Source organism: Malus sylvestris, chromosome 15 (genome assembly GCF_916048215.2).
Source record: "Malus sylvestris chromosome 15, drMalSylv7.2, whole genome shotgun sequence".
Taxonomy (NCBI): domain Eukaryota; kingdom Viridiplantae; phylum Streptophyta; class Magnoliopsida; order Rosales; family Rosaceae; genus Malus; species Malus sylvestris.
The window spans coordinates 9,191,810-9,210,950 of NC_062274.1; the positions used below are offsets into that span (position 1 = coordinate 9,191,810).

Below are 19,141 nucleotides of genomic sequence, written 5' to 3' on the forward strand. Positions count from 1 at the left end.
AATATGAGAGCCCATAATATGAGAGCCCATAGTGAAATATAATCATCGAAAGTATAGTAATCAATTGAAGGTACATGACCTAAAACGTACAACTGCACATACCGTGTTGCAATAACTTTTCAATTTTTTCCACGTTGCTAATTAAATAACTAATATTCTCTAAAAAAAATTAAATAACTAATACCGCGCAGTTGTTTGTGAGATAGTAAAAATTTTATTTACTCAAAAACACAATTGTACAAATTCTAGCATAATTGTACAAAACCCCAACTTAATTGGCATCACTTCACCAGCCTCAGATTAAGCCTCCGGAGCCACACTGAATGCATCACCATATGCAACATATCAAATGGCTTAGCAGGTCTATTGATCACAAAATGGCGCTGCACTTGCATGACCCTCTTTTGCTTTCTCACATATTCATGCTCAGAAACTGATTGCAAAATTGCCTTCAGTTCTGGTATCCTTGCCACCGGAACATGAACCGAAAACTTAGACCAATCAAGCACATCACTGAACGGCAACGCATAGGAATCAGAAATGATCACTGGGACACAGCCTGCATATATGGCCTCAACCACTCTAGGGCTTGCAACTTCATACCCGCTAGGGCACATGCAAAACTTGGTCTGCGCCATTAGATGTGTGTAGTTTGAGGTTTTGGGGAGGTAGTCATGGACTTGGATTTCCTTGTCTTTGTTTTTCCAGTGCTTGAATAGTACCCTTCTTACGTCTCCATGATCACCACCGGCAAAGAAAGCAAAGATTGAACGGTTCTTAGGGGGATGGGTAAGGAGGGGAGAGCCTAACTTTCCAAACGGGATTTTGATTTCGGGGAGGGGGACATCTCGGACTGGTTGGAAACCTTCTGAACAATTCGCATTGCAGAGTACTCTAATTAAGTTCTTCAAAATTTTAGGGTGTCCAGCCGAAATATCAGGTGCCTGAAAATGCAATCGAATTATGAGTATCGTTAACTAACAAAGTCTTCAAATTCAAATGTGTTAGTATTCACGTTTGAGTGATATTACATTTACCAAATTTACTGATCATTAATCACAGCGTTACATGTACAAGAATCATGTGAAACTCACGTACATAATTGAGTTTTTCCTTTTGGGTAGATGCAATCATCAGTAAATATGGTACAAATAGTTTTATTGATTAGGGTTAAGAGATATGAGATGAAATCTGAATCACAATTAAAGTTTTGGTGGTATCACTATTAAATCAAAATGAAAAGGTGGAAAGAAAGAGTGGCATACCCAATCATGACAAGAGACCAGAAAATGGTCAGCTCCATTGCTTCTATTCCAGTATGGATATATCTTCGATATGATTCTGATGTAGTCCTCGACAATGTTCTGGAGCCGGACACGAGAGTAGCTGGTGTAAGGCCTGTAGACGTATCTCACAATGTTGACAACACTGATGGGAAGAAAAAACGCGATGGCCTCGTCAGGGTCTTTCGCCACAAATGGGCTATTCCCACTCAACTCAAATTCATCCATGAACTGGCCTTCAATGGAGTAAATGTCGTTCATTGGCCCTTGGTGGAAGAGTGGTGGCTCTCCTTCCTTGTACGACCAAATTCGAAATCTTTTCTCCATCTCTATGTGGCTCCTAACATACACAAAACGATAACGAATCAATTATAGATATTAATTGATGATATATGCTTAAGAGTCTAAGTAAATAATAAACATTACACTATATGTAGCACCTGATATAACTGCAAGAAAAACTATACGCATCAATTCGAAAAAAGCTTCAATATTGCACATACAAACCCTAGGCTTGTCCATATATATGGTGAATAATATCATTTCTAATCCCATTTAACAAAATTGATTACCTTATGGTGTAAGATCACCTTTTGGTGCCTAGGGTTTTTGGCTACGCCCAAGATCCTAGATTTTAAACTCATTCTAAGTGAAAAACCGATGTAGTTAGTTTACTGCTTGAATTTCAATAAACTTTTGTAATTGTGAACGTACACGCATGGATTTGAATCAATTGTAGATATTTATAATTTCAATCATTCTACAGTGCGGTGACTTGAAGTGAACTGCACTTGCAGTCAAGTTTATTGGTGACATATCAACAAGTGTTTGGTTTCAAAAATATCAATGACATGCCCATATTTAAAAAAAAAAATGTGGTTAACCACATTATAGAAAGAAAAAAAAATTATGTTATTTAACTTATGAGTTTAATGTCACATCCTAGTCCGGGCCCCCACCACATCCTGAACTCGATTCTACTGTAGCACGATATTGTCTGTTTTGGGCCCCGACCACGCCCTCACGGTTTTGTTTCTGGGAACTCACACGAGAACTTCCCAGTGGATCACTCATCATGGGATTGCTCTTATGCGAACTCGCTTAACTTCAGAGTTCCGATGGAACCCGAAGCCAGTGAGCTCCCAAAAAACCTCGTGTTATAGAGATGAGAATATACATATAAGGCTTACAAGATCCACTCCCCTGAATGATATGGAATCTTACATTTAAAAAGTGGTTCGATTATTCTTTGGAATTTCAGAATGTAATGCCAACTATCCTTGAAGAAGGATCGACCAACTACGTAATTAACAATTCGAAAACAAGGCAAATTTAGAAAAGCATTTTGCCACTTTGGTGCCCGTGCCATAGAATCCATGGAGAGTCTGCAACTGCAAATTATGCATGCTTATGTTTCTGCATGCAATGTCACATGCAGGCATGCACTGCAAAAGACTATTCTTAAAGGCCTAGCAGAATGGGGGACCTCTGTAAATCAGAATCCTATACAGTACACAAGTCGATCAGAACTAGGCCGAAGAATTTAAGGTTGTGACAGATGAAAAATTGCAGCTCATAAGTCCACATCTAAGTACAACATTTGTAAATCCAAAACATTTATTCCTTATACAAAATAGGTCAAGATTTCAGTCTGTGAGAAATTGCGCCAGAACTGTGTAAGCACAAAAGAGGCAAAGCTCATTCAGTTAATGCCTATGGTGCACCACTACATCACCCATGCTACGTTTCTGCACACCCTAACAATGGCACACCTAGGGAAAACCCGAAAAGTGATGACTCTCATCTTACTTTTTTAACCTATTAATTTATAGAACATAAACTCCAAAATTAACCAAGTAACCGGTGCATCTGCAATTCATAAGCCCAGAATGGGTATTTTCAATTTTTATGAATTAAATGGGAACAAGCTTAATGTTTTTAAATTTAGAACAGATGGTTAACGGATCAAAGGAACGGCTAATATGTATAAAACCGAGGGCAAGGCTTATGCATTGCAATTTATAGGCTCAACTGACTGAGTTAGGCATGTGACCAATCGCTTCAGAGGGAACGGTATTACGAGTTGAACTCACCACATAGCAGTGACATAAGGGCATTTTTAGCCAATTGAATTCCTTCGTTTACTATACCTGCCAACATTCAAAGATTCAAGGATACTTTTGGTATTTTGTTATTTCCGTGTTATGTTAGGTTTCCTAGCAAGTAGAGTTGTAATACATTATTATAAAAACATCCTTAACTTCATGGTGCTAGGTTTTTTATTTTATTATCATTCAAACATCAAACTTTGAAATTTTCTCAATTCCTAATGGATTTTCAGATTGCTAGTAGATTCTTACTTAGGGTTTTCGTTCAATTTTCCGTAGTTCCTTGGCTAGTGGAACATTTTAGGGGGGAAAAAAAACAAATGAAGCATTTTTATAGCAACTGATTAGGAGGCTATAATTTTACCCAAAGTGGTTAAACCCAAAGACCAAGTCTAACAAAAGAGAAGGAGAAAATCTTAACTGATGAAAGGAATAAGGGTTGATGTAAACCGATCCTCTTGGAACAAAATTCTCCTTCTTGTATGACGTATAGCTTCTTGATCGAGCAGCTTCTCGTATCGCGTCTCTTGCTCTTGCCATCCCATCTTCTATTTTCTCAAACTGGTTCTTCTTCACTTGCATCTGTATGTAAACACAAAACAAAATTGCAAAACCCACCATTTTCCTTTATTTGTTTCCTTTCATTTTTTGGCCAAGAGACTCAACAAAGACTAAAACCATGTCATATAAACGATCTCACCACATTTTCTAAGTGAAAAACAAAATTATCAATGTATATTGATCTTATATACTTTCCGTAGATCTTTATTTTTTTGTTAGACCAGTGGAATAGAATCACACATATATATATGTTTCAGAAATTCTCTCAATGCATATAAATATCTTGCTGGATAATTGCGGAATAAGCAGAATCACGACAGACACACACACAAGGAATGTGATCACTGGCTAGCTTTCTGAATATATATATATATATATATATAGGTTGTCCAACTTACAGTAGGCACATGATCAAGAGCAGTACTATTTCTGCTGGCATTTTGGAGATCATTGTTGCAGTACCTGCCGGAGACCCGTTTGTGGTTTGAAACTGTGGAGTTGTGAGGAATTGGGAAATAGTGGAAATGGTGGTTCATGAAAGAGAAGAAGATGATGAGAAAAAGAGAAGGGTATAGCAAACAAGTGCTGGTGTAACCAGAGCCAGCCATGGCCAAACAATCTGGCCGTACACACTGCCCGCCCTTAAATAATGTTCTCTTTTGAAAGAAAATGAGAAAAGAGAAGGAAAATTTGAGTTAAGTCATTAGGTTTTGGTAGGACAGCAATGGTGGAATGAGGAGGAGAAGAAAGAAGTGGAAGTTGAGTGAAAGACAGTGAGTCCTATAGGCAATGACTAAAATCTTGGTAATTAGCTTGGTTTCACATGTAGGATAATTAATATGATTTTTTCCACATATGTTTCCTCAACTTGGGATAATTATCAATAGAAGAATGATTCCCTTTTGTTGATATGTTTCTGTATACATTATAATATGAGTGGCTGACGGGATTGATATGTTTCATTTTAGTATATGTATTAAAGTTCGAATATCGTAAATGGCGAGTTCGACATCAATGTATTTCTCATACTTCTTAGTGTCAATATATCGTTATATAAAAAAACAAATACGCATGTTATAATTTAGGTGAAACAATAATATTATGTGACTGGCAAGTGACCCTTTACTACAGTGGTGGAAATGAGTTGAGCTCCTGCATGACGGTTTGGATTCAACCCATTGTTAGCTAATCTAACAATTAATCTAACAAAATCTATCGTTTGACAAAAAATATAAAAATTATATGACTGTGTTCTAGATACATCGATTTTTATCTTTGTTAAGATTTTGAACAAGTATTATCTTTTTTAAAGTAATGTCAAAGAATGGAGTGATAGTTTTCCCAAAAAAGAAAAGAAAAAAAAAATGGAGTGATTGAAATCCAAGATATGCCCATGCGAACAGCCAAACCGCGTGGCCATATCTGCAACGAACTCGACAAGATCAATAGGGATTAAGGGAATAAAAGGAAACATAGTTTGCTGGCCCAAGCCTAAAAATAGAGCCTGTACTAGAATAATCAAACGGCTGAATTGCTCTGCACACTAGGCATTCATGATGAGAAAACTCACATGCACTTACAATACCATATTATTTCAAGCCAATTACGTATTTATAAAATCACGTAGCGCAATGCAAGAAATGATTTGAAATACCGTCAAGCCAACATGACATCTCTGTGCAAAGAAACCAATAAGAGATGAATTGTGGGAACATATATTCAAAAGATATGCAGAGACGTCTACACACAAACATTTTAGTAACCAAGGAAATCCAACATCAACATGTTTATATATGCTTAACAAAGCCAGATAACAGCACAACTTCCTCTTATGTTGAACAAAACTAGAAAATTGAATAAGCGGTTCACATTGTAGCAAAGGAAGGTTTGCGCTGAAAACCAGCATCCGAATTGCTAGAGTAAAAATGCCAACGACAATACAAGTACCATCGATAAGAATTTTCGAGGGATGTTTGATTTGCAGTTCAAAAAGGAAAGCTATAGAGAAGATGGAATCGGACACAAGAGTGCATGATTCGGGGTTTTCTACCGCTTAAGAATCCCTAGTTTCACCAATGATGCTCTTATGTCATTTTGGGAGCATCCTTCACTTTGAGCCATATTGGGACTGTCGTCTGGAAAGACATGTTCTAAAGGATAGTTTCTGTTGGCATGAAGCTTACGAGCGCCACTGCTAACTCCCTTCAGTATCACAGTTTTGTGTAGCCCACCAAGCAAGCCTTCATAATCCGTGTCACCACTTTCTCCCACGAAGACAACAGCAGTTGACAAGTTCAAGCCCCAACGGACATACAGGTACCTGGAGACTAAATGTCAGTTATACGAAGAAGACGAAGACACTATAGATGCTATTTAATCCTTAAAAAGACTTTGGCAGTGTACAATACAAAAGAAAAATAGGATCTCACGGGTTCTTAGAGATGCATTTATACCTGAGAGCTTGTGATCTAGAAGCCAACACAGGGATAACATTTAGCCTGGTGCCATTTTGGGAATATATAACGTGGCAACGGAGAGCCTGAATTCTCATGAGTCTCCGGAGTTCCTTAACAGGGGGAATCTGTCATGACATAAGCGACGTCAAAAATGCCAAAAATAAAGCAGTTCTTCTGAAGCAGTGACCTCCAAAAGTATTAATGTAGTCATATGCAATTTGCAACACCAAATACCAAAAAAGTATAAAAATGAATTTCATTAGAGACACACACAAGAGATATTACCAGTGCTGGATCTTTCACTTTATACGCATAGCAATGGTTAGTTGACGCTGATACATCTTCTGTAACAGTTTCGCTTCCTTTCTTTTCGTTGAAATTAGCGACCCAACGAACCAACGTCTTTCTCAAACCTTCTGCCCCCCAGCGGTATTCAATGTGTGAACGGTAATCTAAGTCCACAACAAAGGGAAGCCCAGAAGGACTATCCTCAGAACTTGAAGATGGATAGTAGAGCTCACCACCGCTGTTACAGATAAAAGCATCAAACTGTGAAGGACTCAAACCTCCTGAGACCAAAAGAGTATGTATCTCAGATATGCCCAATGCTGTTGATAGTATAAATCCGATAGGTCCTGCATCTTTGTCCTTCTCTGTTGCCTCAGTAACCTTCTCAATGATTTCAGTAAACTCTGAGGTTGTATCACAATCCACAGCAATTACATAAACATACTTCCTTTTCCTGAATGCTGGAAATTTACCAGCCCCAGAACTGTTGTCTGCTTTCTCTGTGGAACCAGCCTTTTCACAAACACCTTTTGACAATGTCAAAACCGCATTTTGCTCCTTAATCTTCCCTCCAGCAGCATGGTCTTCAGTCTCTAAAGCATTATCAAGAGCAGCACTCCCTTCAGTTTTGTCGCCATCCAGTGAGAGTTTCAAGTTCAAAGATATATCTTGTATATCCCTCAAAGAATCACTAGGTGAATCGGGTTGTGAATTGTCAAAGTCAGCTTCATTTCTTTGCCACTGTGGCTGCCTTGGTTTGCAACTGGTTATGCGAGTTAAGTATGTCTTACAATGCTCTGGCCATGAGAAAAGGTGAATGTTTTTCAGTCCATTCTGCCTGCATCTTGCCCAAAGTTGCTTGTCCGAAACAAGCTTCAGAAGGGCATCCGCTATTGACTGCTGATCATGGGGGTCAACTAGTAGACCATTGTCAAGAACCTGTCACAATTCAGTTGTCCAAACTCGGTATTTAGTATTGATAAAAGTATCGATAACTTAACTCAACACAGCTCCAAAAGAAAATTAGAAAATCTTTCAATGGAATAGGAATGTTTTCCAGGTAGACATACCCGATGAATATCAACAGGACCCCCATTTTGTGTGGCAACAATAGGTAAGCCATGAGCTGCTGCCTATTCAACAAAGAATCTTCTGTTGGGTTTTATATAAATTAACATCTGAAATGTATTCCTTTGATAATGTAGAGACATGTACCTCAATTAAAGTAAGTCCAAATGGCTCGATGAAAGCTGGATTGATGAAAACACCCTGCCAAGAAATCAACAACATTACTGTATATCATGTAAAATTATTGAAACCGCAAAGTCCTTATCCTGTGACATTTATGCCATACAACAAAAACTCATTATAATTTATAAGTTTATAACCAAGATTTTCAGTATGCAATGCATTCCCCTCCCTCTTATGCACTCAGTATAATTTATTAGTTTATAACTCAAAGAAGTGATCTCTAGAAGCATGCCTAGCCAAATTTTGTACAACTGTGATCCTGACTATGCATAAATATCCAGAAGCTCAGGGAAAATTATATACCTACAAGTAAACTGCATGCACCTTTTAGGTGGTTAATCTAGTTGTAACACTGCTAATAAAGGATAAAAGTACCTTTGTCTTTGCTGCCAGACGGTAAATGTCAGGAACATCAGACTGCTTGTGGTGTTTCGGATATGCCACATGACCGTAAAGATCGTATCTGTCAATCAGCTTAAGAATGGAAAGAAGCACAGATGCATTTGTGCTGGACATTTCATCAATGTCATCACGGTTTCCCATTATCAATGTCTGTAATGACAGAATATATAAGTATCTGAATAATACATATATAAAGCACAATTTTTTATTTACAAAACGTGAACAAAGGAAGCCTCATATACTTGTTGTCAGCAGACTTATGAAATAACCGGTAAGAAGGTGCAGTTAAGGAATTTGAACATACAAGGTTAGCAAGTTCCCTCAGTGGGCGACACTCTCCAAATGCTTTGACTAAGGTCGTAATATTCTTTTTAGGGTCTGCCCTGGCAAGGGCAAGTATCATAGGCTTCCGCGGATTGGTAAAGAAACGCATGATCTGCCGATACAAAATCATTAGTTTTAACATTATAACCAAATATATACTGCAAGAAAAACAAGTATCTCAATCGATTATTTGTTATGAACAACCATACAGAAAAGGAGCATCATAAATCTATAATTTTTAAAATCCAAGCAAGGAGGATATGAGAAGAAAGAAAAGTTATAACCTCCGACCAAATTGGAGGGTCAGGAGAAGTAGAACTATCATCATGTCTTTCCCCTTCACCATCCCCGTCGCCATCATGTGGAATGATATGATGAAACTCCATTCCTGGAGGTATTACCTAACAAAAAAACAGGGGGAACTGATAGTTAGTAAGAATAACATTTCTATCACTTAATATTTGTCCTTTTAGAGGAAAAAAGGCCAAAAGTTTGATAAAAATACTATGAAGAGAAAAATATGAGATACTTACAACCATGCGAGGCATAAACCTGCCGTAACAGCTTACACCCCTTTTGATTCTTGCTCTTAGTTTGCGTTCTAGTATTGGATCAAAGCCATCATACAAGCGCCATTGTGATTCTATCTCCTGTCTAGTGCTTGTGATAACAATCTCAGAGGCATCTAGGGTTAACTCCTCTGCTTCTATCCGTCTCATTATTTTGTACGTTGTATTTATTTCTTCTCTTGATTGACGTCCTTGTTTCAAAAGTTGTTCAAGCTTATCTCGTCCAAGTGAGTGACCAGTAAATACCATTGGGACATTCAAGGCACCAGATAAAAGAGCAGCAGAATCACCTGCATCTGCATAATGTCCATGAATTGCAACGGGCCAAACTGGTTGCCCACCTCCAATTTGCTCTCCCAGAGCTTTAGACATCTGTAGAATGTGGGTAAGTGCACCATCAACAAACTCAGGTATGTGAGGCCAAAGGAGTTCTTTTGGAACATATTTATCCCTTGGGCCAAATGGTATCCGGACTATATAAGCTCCACTACTCTCCCCAAGCTCCTCCTTTGAATTCTCAGTGTTTAATGGATTCAGCATTTCAGTTGGTTCCCCATAACTCCAATCCACATCTGGAGCTGCCACTTGTCTTGTTAGCAAATCAACCCGATAAACTCCAGGCATTGAACCTAAGGCCCTGGCAAGTTCTACTACATACTTGACCTGATAATGATGAAAACCTTTATACTCCAAAGCAAGTAATAAGGAAGCTTTTTAATTCCAGTTTATAAATGATTTCAATAGTCATCGACTGGATCCAAGTCAAGATCAATATTGTAAATAACAATTTATATTCCCAAAAGTTACCTGGCCACCAGTATCAGAATCACGACCAAGCTCCATGTTCTCGCCACGGATCAGGCCATGAAGGCTGCATGAAGAATTCTTGTTGATGAAATCAACGTTTAAAAGTTTAAATGCATAAAAAAGTTCTGCTCATGCCTTATTAACACCATGTAGAATTTCTGTTCTTTTTGTTGACTAGTCCAGTTCTCCACTGCATCAGTAGAATTGATTCTTTTCATTCTTCCTCCTCTAGTGCTATCACCACCATGAGCTGAAATGTCACCGACTGTGTCTCCTTTCTCTCCCTCAGACAAGTCTTCTGACATATCCTCAGTCGCTTCTCTCCTGCCTCGTTCCCTTTCAAGACGATGTCTGGCCATACGCTGAGCTTCTTCTCCCTCAATCTGATCAATTACAATTAGCAAAGAAAACACGAACATTTTAAAGCCAAAAACTTAAACCACCTCCCTCCTCAAAGTAAATAATAAAATAAAATCACTTCCTGTTAGTAATCACTTATTCTTTTTCACAAACACAAGTCTTCCCTTCAATAAATGGAACAATAATTAGCAACAGGAAATGACTTCCACTCCTATTTTCTTTTCTAACATGAATCAAAGGAGGCAAACCGGTCGATTGCCCTAGTGGTTAGGGCCTTCATCCTCAAACTCGTGTCTTGGTTTCAAACCCTCCCCACTCCCCTTGTGTAATTAAAAGTAATATCGCTTGTATTAAAAAAATAAATGAATCAAGGGAGAATTAAGAAACAAAAACAAAGGGATGAGGGTCGAAATCTTCTCGTTCCAATAAGGCAAAATCCTAACTGTGAACAAAATTCATTCAATGTAATCAGCAAAATCCGATTTTCGTCCTACTTTTAATATTTTTAACCATTTTTATTTTCATTTGCTCAGTTACGAATGAAAAAACAAACAAACAAACACACAATTGAAGCATTTAGCAGCTGAATACAATGAAATCAACAACAGAAAAAGTCAAATTATTTTCAAAGAAAAAAAATTATATAAAAGAACCTGCTTCTTTTTGCGAGCCAAATTCCAAATCCGCCAGCACATATTCTCCAACCTGGTATTCCTCTCCTCCGGACTCCTCGCCGTCGCCGCAGCCTGAAATCAAAACCACCGAATTAGCAAAAATTAATCAATAAAATTACGGAAAATCGAGACTTTCAAAAAATCCGAATCGAATCAACAATCGAAATGGCGTTGTGAATAGAAATCGTACCCGAACCCAGGAGCGGTGGAGATCGGTCTCATCGTAGCGAGTGATCACCTCTTCGACGAAGTAACGAGTCGGACTGAAACGGCCGCGTTCACGGAGGAGAAGCGACGATTTGGCGTCGTCAAGGCCCGGACCGACGTCAAGGATCGCCTCCAAGTAACTGTTCACCCAGTCGTTTCCCGCCATTGCAACGGTCTTGATCGGCTACACAGAGCCTGAAACAGAGTGCTCTGCTCACAGCTTTATATATACAGATATGGAGATTATAGAGCGAGAGAGAGAGAGAGAGTGTGTGTGTGTGTGTGAGAGAGACGGTTATGGTGATTTGCAGACAATGACGGAGCAGAGAGAATTTTAGAGAGAGAACGGAGAATTTTTACGCGAGTACGCGATTTCTCTGGACGGAAAGAGAAAAGGTTTTTATTTATAACTTCTTTTTGAAATTTGGTACCTGACTTTTCTCCAGCAGGACACTTCATGAATTTACTAGGCTATCCCTCTATATATATATATATATATATATATATATATATATATATATATATTAAATCTCATAATTTTATAAAATATTATGTTAAAAATATAAAGCGACATAAAGTCCATAAAATATCGATTTTTGAGAGATCTTTCTTAACATTTCTCTTGAAAATTTGTAAGTGAATTTACTTATGTGACCTCATCTCGTATTAGAGCTTGCTTGATATACACTCATCATTATACTACAAATTAAACAATTAACCTGACACCTGTCATAGCTACATATGTGACACATCCTAATTCAAGATGTTCACCTGATTTCGAATCGATTAGAGTTAAACTAAATTGAATTTGTGTGAAGAGGTTAACGTAGAGCTATAACACGTGTCCAATTATTATTAATAGAACTTGTAACTTTAATTAGTGAAAAAATTAATCGATTGGTGTTTTTTAGGTACTTGTACCTATAATTAGTTCACTTCACACCTTGCTTTGTACTAAGACGACCTTGTTTAGAAGCGTTTTTTTCTAATACAAGAATATAATTTGGTTTGAATTTGTTTTTAATGAGAATTAAATATAAGATTTATTATTAAAAAATAAAGATAAATATTATTAAAGTATAGTACTTACTAATTAATATTTCTTAAATATTAAGAGTATATAATTCTGGAATTCACTTCGACATCAGGACGGTGCATATATAAATATGTAAACAAGAAAACAGGAATAAATTCTATGACTAAATTAAGATCAGTCGCAAGATGGTCAGGAAGATTTGATACGAGTTCCTTTGAAAAGGAAAACAAAAAAGTAGGGTGCTGCCTGTTGTGTAACGTACGTGCATGCATGCATGTTACGCCAAGTGTCCGGATTAATATTACACGTTTAGGACGAATAACAAAAAGGAGATTGACGTTCCAAAAGTTTCAACAAAAAGATTATTCGTCCTTGGCCGGTAGCCTGTGCTGGCAATTAAAATTACTTTTTCACATCGTTCTTGATAGCATGGCGCTGCACTTCATTTAGAGTAAATAATATGGTTCAAATTCATTTTTGTTAAAAATTAGATTTAAGATATCTCATTTAGAAGTGAATAATACCGTTTGACTTTAAAATTTAGATTATTTCCCACGTGTAAGTGGGAGGTTCTTATTTAGGAACTTATAAGAGATTTTTCAGGCACACTGAAAAATCTCTCATTGTTTAGACTCATGCAGTTGAAGAGTTTGATAGGAATTTATTAAGATTATTTCCCACGTGTAAGTGGGAGGTCCTTAGTTAAGAACTTATGAGAGATTTTTCGGTGTACCCAATACATGAGACGGAACACCACATGTTATCATACAATATAATGATATGTTGTGTTTCGTCTCATGTTTCGGGTACACTGAAAAATGTCTCTTTGTTTAGACTCATGCAGTTGAAGAGTTTGATAGGAATTTATTAGTGCATACTTATTGTGTGACTTAACCAAAATCTTTATTTAAGTAGTACGAATATATAGTTGTTTTTCAATACTAAAAAGAATTTGAATTGAGAATTTGGGAAATGAATTTATCTGTTTTTTTGCTCCGAAATTTAGAAAATGAATTGACACCTTAATTGATGTTAATGCAAAAGATGCGGTTATTAGACGAGTGTTCATTTTTTGGGGCCAAAAAAAAAAAAAATAGAAGTGGAAAAAAAAAATTGAAAACACCATATCACTCCCTTCTTTCCAGATCAAACTAATCACTCAATTATTAAAATTCTGATCATTCAACTTCCAATCCAATCCAATCATGTTGGACCAAATTAATCACTCCGTTCTTAGAAGGCCCTTCTCTGAATCCGAAGAAGCTCCATCGTCATAATCTCTGAAATAGAAAGGAAAATCATGGAGTTCTTCTTTGGATTGATAATCGGCATTGCCATCGGCATTGGGTTGATCGTGGCTTTCGCTCGGGCAGAGAGAATCCGATCCAAATTTCGTTCTGATTTGGTAAACTAAATCACAATCAAATCGTTGTTATTATTGTTTTTGATAAAATGTCTTTGTTATTTATGCATGTTTGTTTGGTTTTAATTTTTGTTTATATGTTAATTTTTTTGTTAATGTGGATTATTATTTTATTAGGCCAAGACAGTGGCTGCGTTTGCAAGGATGACAGTGCAAGATTCCAGAAAGCTTCTTCCACCTCAGTATTATCCATCTTGGCTTGTCTTCACAGAGCGCCAGAAGTTGAGTTTATTTCGCAAACCCTAACTTCTGTGTTTCTCTTCATGTTTGCCTTTTGGGTTTGCATGTCCTGACTCATGAACCACATGTCTCATATTTCCAAAATTTAAAATAGGTTAATCCTTCGGTAATAATTCTAAGTTGGTTTTTGTAAGGTAAGTTTCTTTCGAGCATATTAGTTTCAATGTGCAAGCTTAATTGGTTCATTTACTCATCCAGTCTAGGTTGGGTGTTCAGTTCTCCTCTTTCGGTATCGCTTGTATGAAAGAAATTGCTATATATTCAGTGGTATGGTATGTCCTTCAATACGAATGGGTGGTAGGTGGGTGAAAGACAGGGTTAGGCACGAAAAGACATAGGTGCATTTTTACTCTATGTCCTACAAATTAACGAGAAACAAGACTTCGAAGCAGATGTAGATTAGATCAGTTAGCTAGGGTTCTGTGCATGTTCTCTTGCATCAAAGTTGAATCCACCTCTTTTTAAGTTATAAATTAGAGCAATCGAGAATATATATCGCAATTTCACGAAGAAAAAAAAAAGATTTTGAACAAGGACCTCTTGTAACCTAAGTTCTAATATCATATTAAATGATCATTAGAACTCAAACTATCATGAGATTTTTATATGCTAACAAGAATATCCTTGTGAATTACAGTTGAATTGGCTTAACCACCATCTTGAGAAGATTTGGCCATACGTTGATGAAGTAATTTTTCTTTTCTGCTCTTTTTTACGCACACTTTTTGTTTCACCTCTTTAATAGTCAAAATGTTCCTTCGTTTGGGTGCACTTTGATGGAGTAGGCAGCATCAGAGCTGATAAGGAGCAATGTAGAACCGATACTCGAACAATACAGGCCAATGGTCTTGTCTTCACTCAAATTCTCTAAACTCACCCTTGGCACAGTGGCTCCACAATTCACAGGTAGGGTTCATGCTTACAAGATGGTCTTATTCGCCGACTAGATTTTGCTGTTGATGCTTATACATGCAGTTGGTACCCTTTAGGAGTTTCAATCGTTGAAGGTGAAAGTGAGGCGGGAGGAATCACTATGGAGTTGGAGGTTCAGTGGGATGGTAATCCAAACATTGTGCTTGATATTAAAACCAGGGTTGGTCTTGCACTACCTGTACAGGTAATGCTCATCAAATTTATAGCTCAAGAAGTAATTAAGAGTATTCACCCTGTTCCTGATATCTTACGTTCGACTCCCCTCCCTAATATTGCTTGTATAATAGAATATAGTAATGTTTCTTGTGTAGTTTTCTTTAGTGAAATCTAGGTTTGTTTGTTCGGTAAATGAAACATAGGGTTTCATGACATGTTTGAGAAGTTGAAGGTTTCATGACATGTCTTAGAAGTTGAAGTATGCCTTATCATCTTTTTTTTTTTCGAACTGTTCATATAGGTGAAAAATATTGGATTCACTGGGGTTTTCAGGTTAATCTTCAAACCCCTAGTCGGCGACTTCCCTTGTTTTGGAGCTGTTTGTTATTCCTTAAGAGAAAAGGTGTGTGATAAGTTACTGCTATTGCTTTGTAAAATTTCTTGAGGCGGCATACTTTTACTTTTAGGAACCGAAGTTTCTGTACTATAGTTTGATGTCATGCATATTTAGAACTGAAAAGCATATACTGACAATTTATAAGTTTTATTATAACATTATGTTCATGTATTATCGTTTGATATCATATTTCTTGTGCCTATGCCTGCAGAAAAAGCTGGATTTTGTGTTTAAAATTTCTGGTGGTGATATATCATCTATTCCCGGCGTTTCTGATGCTATTGAGGTTTGAGCAAGTTTTTTCCTTTGTGTATCCTAGTTTCTCTTACTATCAGAACCTTAATGGCCCCCGTGATTTCTACATTCTGCATGAAAAATTGTGGCATGCTGACGTTGCTATGTAATGAAATTGTCATTTTATTTCAGGAAACGATACGAGATGCTATTGAAGATTGTATAACTTGGCCAGTACGTAATATTATACCGATAATACCCGGAGATTATAGGTATATTAATTCAAACTGTAGATTTTTTCTTGAACATATTTCTCATTCATAAAGTTTCAGATTCCATCTGCTAGTTTATATTCCTCGGCTAAAATTTTGTTTATGTGACAGTGCCTTGGAGTTGAAGCCAGTCGGAATGTTAGATGTGAAGCTTGTGGAAGCTAAGGAGTTGACAAACAAGGACCTTGTTGGAAAATCAGATCCTTTTGCTGTGATATTCATACGTCCACTTCGTGACAGAATGAAAACCAGCAAAGTCATTGTAAGCAGCTCATGTTTCTCTAAAGTATGTATGATTTTCCCTTATCTGAATATGTAAAAATATTTATCATATACTACAGGACAACGATTTGAATCCAATCTGGAATGAGCACTTTGAGTTCATTGTTGAAGATACATCGACTCAAAACTTGACAATAAGAGTCTTTGACGACGAAGGACTTCAGGCTGCAGAGCTCATTGGCTGTGCTCAAGTGCAACTGAGTCAGCTTGAGCCTGGTAAAGTGAAGGATCTGTGGTTAAAGTTGGTGAAGGATTTGGAGATCCAGAGAGATGCTAAATACAGGGGTCAGGTTAGAATTGGATTTACTTTCAAACGCATACAATAATGGAAAAAGATTGTTCAGTACTGAGTACTCATCCCCAACACATGTTACAATATTGTCAATACTTTGTTGATATTTGGTCAAAAATTTGGCAAATCGACAATGTAGCAGATATTGTGGATTAGTAACTGATATTGGCTATTAGCTAATGACTCCCCTATAAAAAAAAAATGTACATTTTAGGGGTGTTCAGCAATTCCAAACCACTGATAATTAGTGAATCTGCATACGAAAAATGAAGAGATTGGTTGGTACCGATAACCAATCTACAGTAATCATCTGATATTCGATATTTGGTCAAAGTTTGGTAATATCGACTATGTGAAAAGTATTTTAGATCGGTGTCTGGAACCAGCCAATTACTCGACTTAGTGGAAACCGGCATTCAGTTTAGAGTTTAGGGTTTAGGGTTAGTAGAGTTTATAAATCTAAAATGCACATATGTTCTTTGCCTTAGGTGCACTTGGAGCTGTTATACTGTCCTTTTGGTACAGACGGTAACATCGTAGGCCCGTTCGACCACGACTTTGCGTTGACCTCTTTGGAAAAGGCTCTTAAGATTGAACCCAGTGGAGCAGATAACTTAGAAAAAATGAGAAAAGCAGCTGCCCAGAAGAAGAAGGATGTGTTTGTGAGAGGAGTGCTATCCGTCACAGTGATATCTGCAGAAGACTTACCAGTTGTTGATTTTATGGGGAAGGCCGACCCTTTTGTTGTTCTTATTATGAAGAAATCTGAAGCCAAAGCCAAAACTAGGGTGAGATTTCAGTTCCCAAATTTATTTCACTTTGTATTATTTGGGTCGTGATTTTCACACTTCTTTTTAATCTCCCGCACTCCTTATGTGAGTATAAAAAACTTAGAAAATATTCATTTAGAGGGCAGAGAGAAGTGCCGAAATCGCCACAGAGTCCGTCAATAACCTCTAATTCAAAATTGTTTCTTAATTTCAATTTATCATTGTCTTATGCTTTTTCAGGTTATAACTAACAATTTGAATCCAGTTTGGAATCAAACATTTGATTTCATGGTGGAGGATGCATTGCATGAAATGTTAATGGTTGAAGTTTGGGACCATGACACTTTTGGAAAGGTGATGTTTCTCCATACTAGTTTAATTGTGTTAACCTGTGTGATGCATAAGACATGATCGTAACATCGTCATGTAGTGCTACTCATCTACATATATATCATAGCATGGTTGACGCTGATTTCATACTTTAGAGCATAATATCAATAAATATACAAGTCTCATAAACACGAGCAGACTAGTAATAATAACACGATGCAGGGTAAAGCTCACATTGAAAAGAAAAAAAAAACTTCTATTTTTGCAGGATAGAATTGGAAGAGTCATCATGACACTAACCAGGGTGTTGATGGAAGGGGAATATCAAGACTGTTATCAGCTAGACATTGCTAAATCTGGAAGGATTTATTTGAACCTCAAGTGGGTTGCACAACATAAAGTCCGTGATACGTGATTTGTATCATCCTACATTGTTTTTTATTGAGTTGAAGTTGTGATATTTTTCACATGAATATTACACAAAAAAGTATAAGAAAAAGCAAATAAATTATTCATTATTTTAACATATAAATTAGATTTAAGTTATCTGTCAAACCTAAAAGAAAATCTTACAAATCACATGTAGTTCAGATTATTTACAATTTAATTTGTTAACATGTCGAATTGTTAATAACTTAATGGCTTTGTTCTTTCTATTGTAAATGCACAGAAAAATTAGTTAGCTATATAAATTGCATTCATTTTACTTGTAGCATATTTATCAATCATATTATATCCACCACATTTTTTATTAATAATGTTAGAATCATATTTCTGTCAATTATTTTGGCCAATTGTTTACTAAATTGAGGGTAATTTTGTTATTTTGGTTCTTAGGTAATAAATTTTTGAGTAAATTGTAGTTATGGTCCCTTAACTTTAACTCAATTGGAGCAATGGTCCCTCAACTAAAAATCCATTACCTTTGGTCCCTCAACTTATCAAAACGTGCAGCTATGGTCCCTCAACTAAAAATCCATTACCATTGGTCCCTGAACTTTAATTCAAGTGGAGAAATGGTCCTTTAACTTTAATCCAATTGTAGCAATGGTCCTTACAATATAACTCGTTTTGACAAATTTTTTGACATAGTTGACGAAAAGAACCATAATTATACACTTTGATGAGTTGAGGGACCCTAATTCTATAAATTGTCATTCCAACATAGCTTATTTTGACAAAATTTTGACAAAATTGATGAAAAGGACTATAGCTACACATTTTGATAAGTTGAGGGACCAATGATAATGGATTTTTAGTTGAGGGACCATTGCTCCAATTTGATTAAAGTTGAGGGACCATTTGTACAATTTACTCTAAATTTTTTTCACTAAATAACCAAAATAATTGATAGTAGACAAATTATGAACGCATAGCAAACACATACCATTGACCCTTGGGTCAAGCACTTGGTTTTCTTGTAAGGCATAGTTGATGGGGAAAACCTCATGTGCAACATAGTGTGCATCTCTGTGTCTATTATTGT

General features: G+C 36.7%; 3 protein-coding genes across 3 annotated transcripts; 1 reads left to right on the top strand and 2 right to left on the bottom strand.

Moving 5' to 3' along the window:
* Positions 1-281: 281 nt before the first annotated feature.
* LOC126602640 (probable glycosyltransferase At5g11130) lies at positions 282-4,667 on the bottom strand. The gene is made up of 4 exons (XM_050269557.1): positions 4,351-4,667; positions 3,813-3,973; positions 1,266-1,623; positions 282-944 (listed from the first exon to the last, which is right to left on the bottom strand). The coding sequence occupies exons 1-4, from the start codon at positions 4,558-4,560 to the stop codon at positions 282-284; spliced, it is 1,392 nt and encodes a 463-aa protein (XP_050125514.1). The 5' UTR covers positions 4,561-4,667.
* A 1,038-nt stretch (positions 4,668-5,705) lies between these two features.
* LOC126604097 (probable sucrose-phosphate synthase 1) lies at positions 5,706-11,676 on the bottom strand. Its single transcript, XM_050271199.1, has 13 exons — positions 11,274-11,676; positions 11,063-11,155; positions 10,185-10,432; positions 10,050-10,113; positions 9,207-9,905; positions 8,958-9,074; positions 8,654-8,785; positions 8,323-8,499; positions 7,912-7,965; positions 7,767-7,829; positions 6,694-7,635; positions 6,406-6,533; positions 5,706-6,272 (listed from the first exon to the last, which is right to left on the bottom strand). Exons 1-13 carry the CDS (start codon positions 11,454-11,456, stop codon positions 5,999-6,001), a joined length of 3,174 nt encoding a protein of 1,057 aa, XP_050127156.1. The 5' UTR covers positions 11,457-11,676; the 3' UTR covers positions 5,706-5,998.
* Positions 11,677-13,383: 1,707 nt separating this feature from the next.
* LOC126604100 (synaptotagmin-5-like) lies at positions 13,384-18,238 on the top strand. Its single transcript, XM_050271208.1, has 13 exons — positions 13,384-13,731; positions 13,867-13,969; positions 14,625-14,677; positions 14,775-14,895; positions 14,979-15,106; positions 15,380-15,481; positions 15,687-15,761; positions 15,902-15,981; positions 16,093-16,243; positions 16,323-16,553; positions 17,044-17,343; positions 17,566-17,679; positions 17,924-18,238. Exons 1-13 carry the CDS (start codon positions 13,627-13,629, stop codon positions 18,068-18,070), a joined length of 1,710 nt encoding a protein of 569 aa, XP_050127165.1. The 5' UTR covers positions 13,384-13,626; the 3' UTR covers positions 18,071-18,238.
* Positions 18,239-19,141: the final 903 nt, after the last annotated feature.